This window comes from Cryptomeria japonica, chromosome 10 (genome assembly GCF_030272615.1).
Source record: "Cryptomeria japonica chromosome 10, Sugi_1.0, whole genome shotgun sequence".
Taxonomy (NCBI): Eukaryota; Viridiplantae; Streptophyta; class Pinopsida; order Cupressales; family Cupressaceae; genus Cryptomeria; species Cryptomeria japonica.
Window position 1 is genome coordinate 209,546,672 of NC_081414.1, and position 1,779 is coordinate 209,548,450.

The following is a 1,779-nucleotide window of genomic DNA, read 5'->3' on the forward strand; positions in this document are numbered from 1 at the left end:
AGAGATCCAAATCATCTTGGAGCACCGGCTTCTATTGTCGAACCACCCACAGCAATGAGGAACAAATTTTCAAAGAATTAATCCTTTCATACCTTATAGCAAAAGCAATGATACGGACTTATTAAGTGCATTAATTCCAATCATCAGTTTAAATATGTTGAGCTTGTGGATTGGACATCACATGCATGCATTGAATACATGGTGGTGTTTTTGAAGTAACCGCCAGTTCCTGAAATGATTACTTGCCTCAAAAACTTAAATAGTTGATGTCACCCGAGATATGGTTCGCCCTTCCTCATATTTGGCAATAAGTGCACCATCAAATCTTTTAGCTCATGGGACCCACTGGACTTGAACACGCATGAACATTCTGAACAGACTTCATTGGGGTTCAAGTAGTTCAAGGCGTACACCATGCCCAGGAAAACTCTCTTCTTAAAAGATTAACTATGTTAAGTGTTGCTGACCCTTTGAACCATGTTGAACATGTTGAACATGCCCAAACTGTTTGAACTAGGTTCAAAGAGTTTGGAGGTTGGAGAGAGATGATATAACACATCACCGGACATGACCAATAAAAGAACCACTGCAAAATACTTTGAGTGAATGTTAGCATGAAAACCTCCTAGACACCTAAGAACCTGCGGAACCTAAATGAACCTTATCAATCTAGTTCAAAATGGTTCAATGAGTTCACGGGGTTCAACCGATCATTTAAAATTGGCATTTCATATTTAAAGACAATCTACAAATGGATTAAGGATTTGAATCAAGGAATTCCAAGAAAGACAAGGACTTTGAATAAAATTTTATAGGCTGATTTACTCCTGTTATGAAGGATAAATGATGCAGTAATATTGACTCTGACTGGGGATTGTATTTTGTGAAGGAAAATGCAAAGAACTCTAAATCTTTGGTTTCACATAGCCAAAAATAGATAGGGGAACAAAAGAAGACTCACACCTAAACAGACACAAAACAAAACATGTAAACTACTATTTACAGGAATTCTTAATCACAGGTTTCACAGTTTCTAGAGCTTGAGATCTTGCCCATTGTAGGTGTAGGGCATAACTGTTCCATCAAAATAGTTGAGTCTAAAAGCATTTTGTCCCACCACTTCATAGATCTTGAAGGGGCCTTTCCACAATGAGTCAAATTTACCGTGGGCACCCTTTGGTTCCTTCCTTTTATCCCATAACAGTACCTCATCACCTTTAAGGAAACCTCTTGGCTGAGCTGTCATGTCAAAGATCATCTTCACTCTATTCTGATGCTCCATAATCCTATCCACTAACATCTCTCTTTCTTCCTCCAACTTCATCAAAGACATAACCCTCTTCTCTAGAGCATTCTGGAAAAAGGCATCTTCGATTACTGTTTGAAGTTTGGCTGCCGATAATTCCAAGGGTAAAGAAATTTTTGCACCGATCCCATACACAAGCTCAAACGGTGCCATTCTAATGGCTCTTTTAGGCATAATTATGTCTGCCCATAAGGCTTCATACACCTTCTTATGCCAATTTCGAGCATTTTCATCAACCAGCTTCTTCATAATAGCTATCAGGATCTTGTTGCTTGATTCTGCCAATCCATTACCCTGTGGAAAGTAATCAGAGGAATGTGAAAGAGTAATATGATGTTCATAGAAAAACATAGTTAGTTCTTCAAAGGAGAAATATGTTGCATTATCTGCAACATGTAATACCCTAAAAATGGTCATCTAAACCATGGGCCCCTAATCTTGACAACGCCACCAAGGTCCTAACCAAAGGCAAT

The 1,779-nt window shown here is 38.6% G+C and overlaps 1 protein-coding gene across 1 annotated transcript; it reads right to left on the bottom strand.

The window, feature by feature from the left end:
* Positions 1 to 1,033: 1,033 nt before the first annotated feature.
* LOC131043345 (uncharacterized) lies at positions 1,034 to 1,555 on the bottom strand. Its single transcript, XM_057976544.2, has one exon. The coding sequence runs from the start codon at positions 1,553 to 1,555 to the stop codon at positions 1,034 to 1,036; it is 522 nt and encodes a 173-aa protein (XP_057832527.2).
* Positions 1,556 to 1,779: the final 224 nt, after the last annotated feature.

Coding starts and splice junctions, on each gene's coding strand:
- LOC131043345 (XM_057976544.2), bottom strand. CDS start 1,555: ATGAAGAAGCTGGTTGATGAAAATGCTCGAAATTGGCATAAGAAGGTG.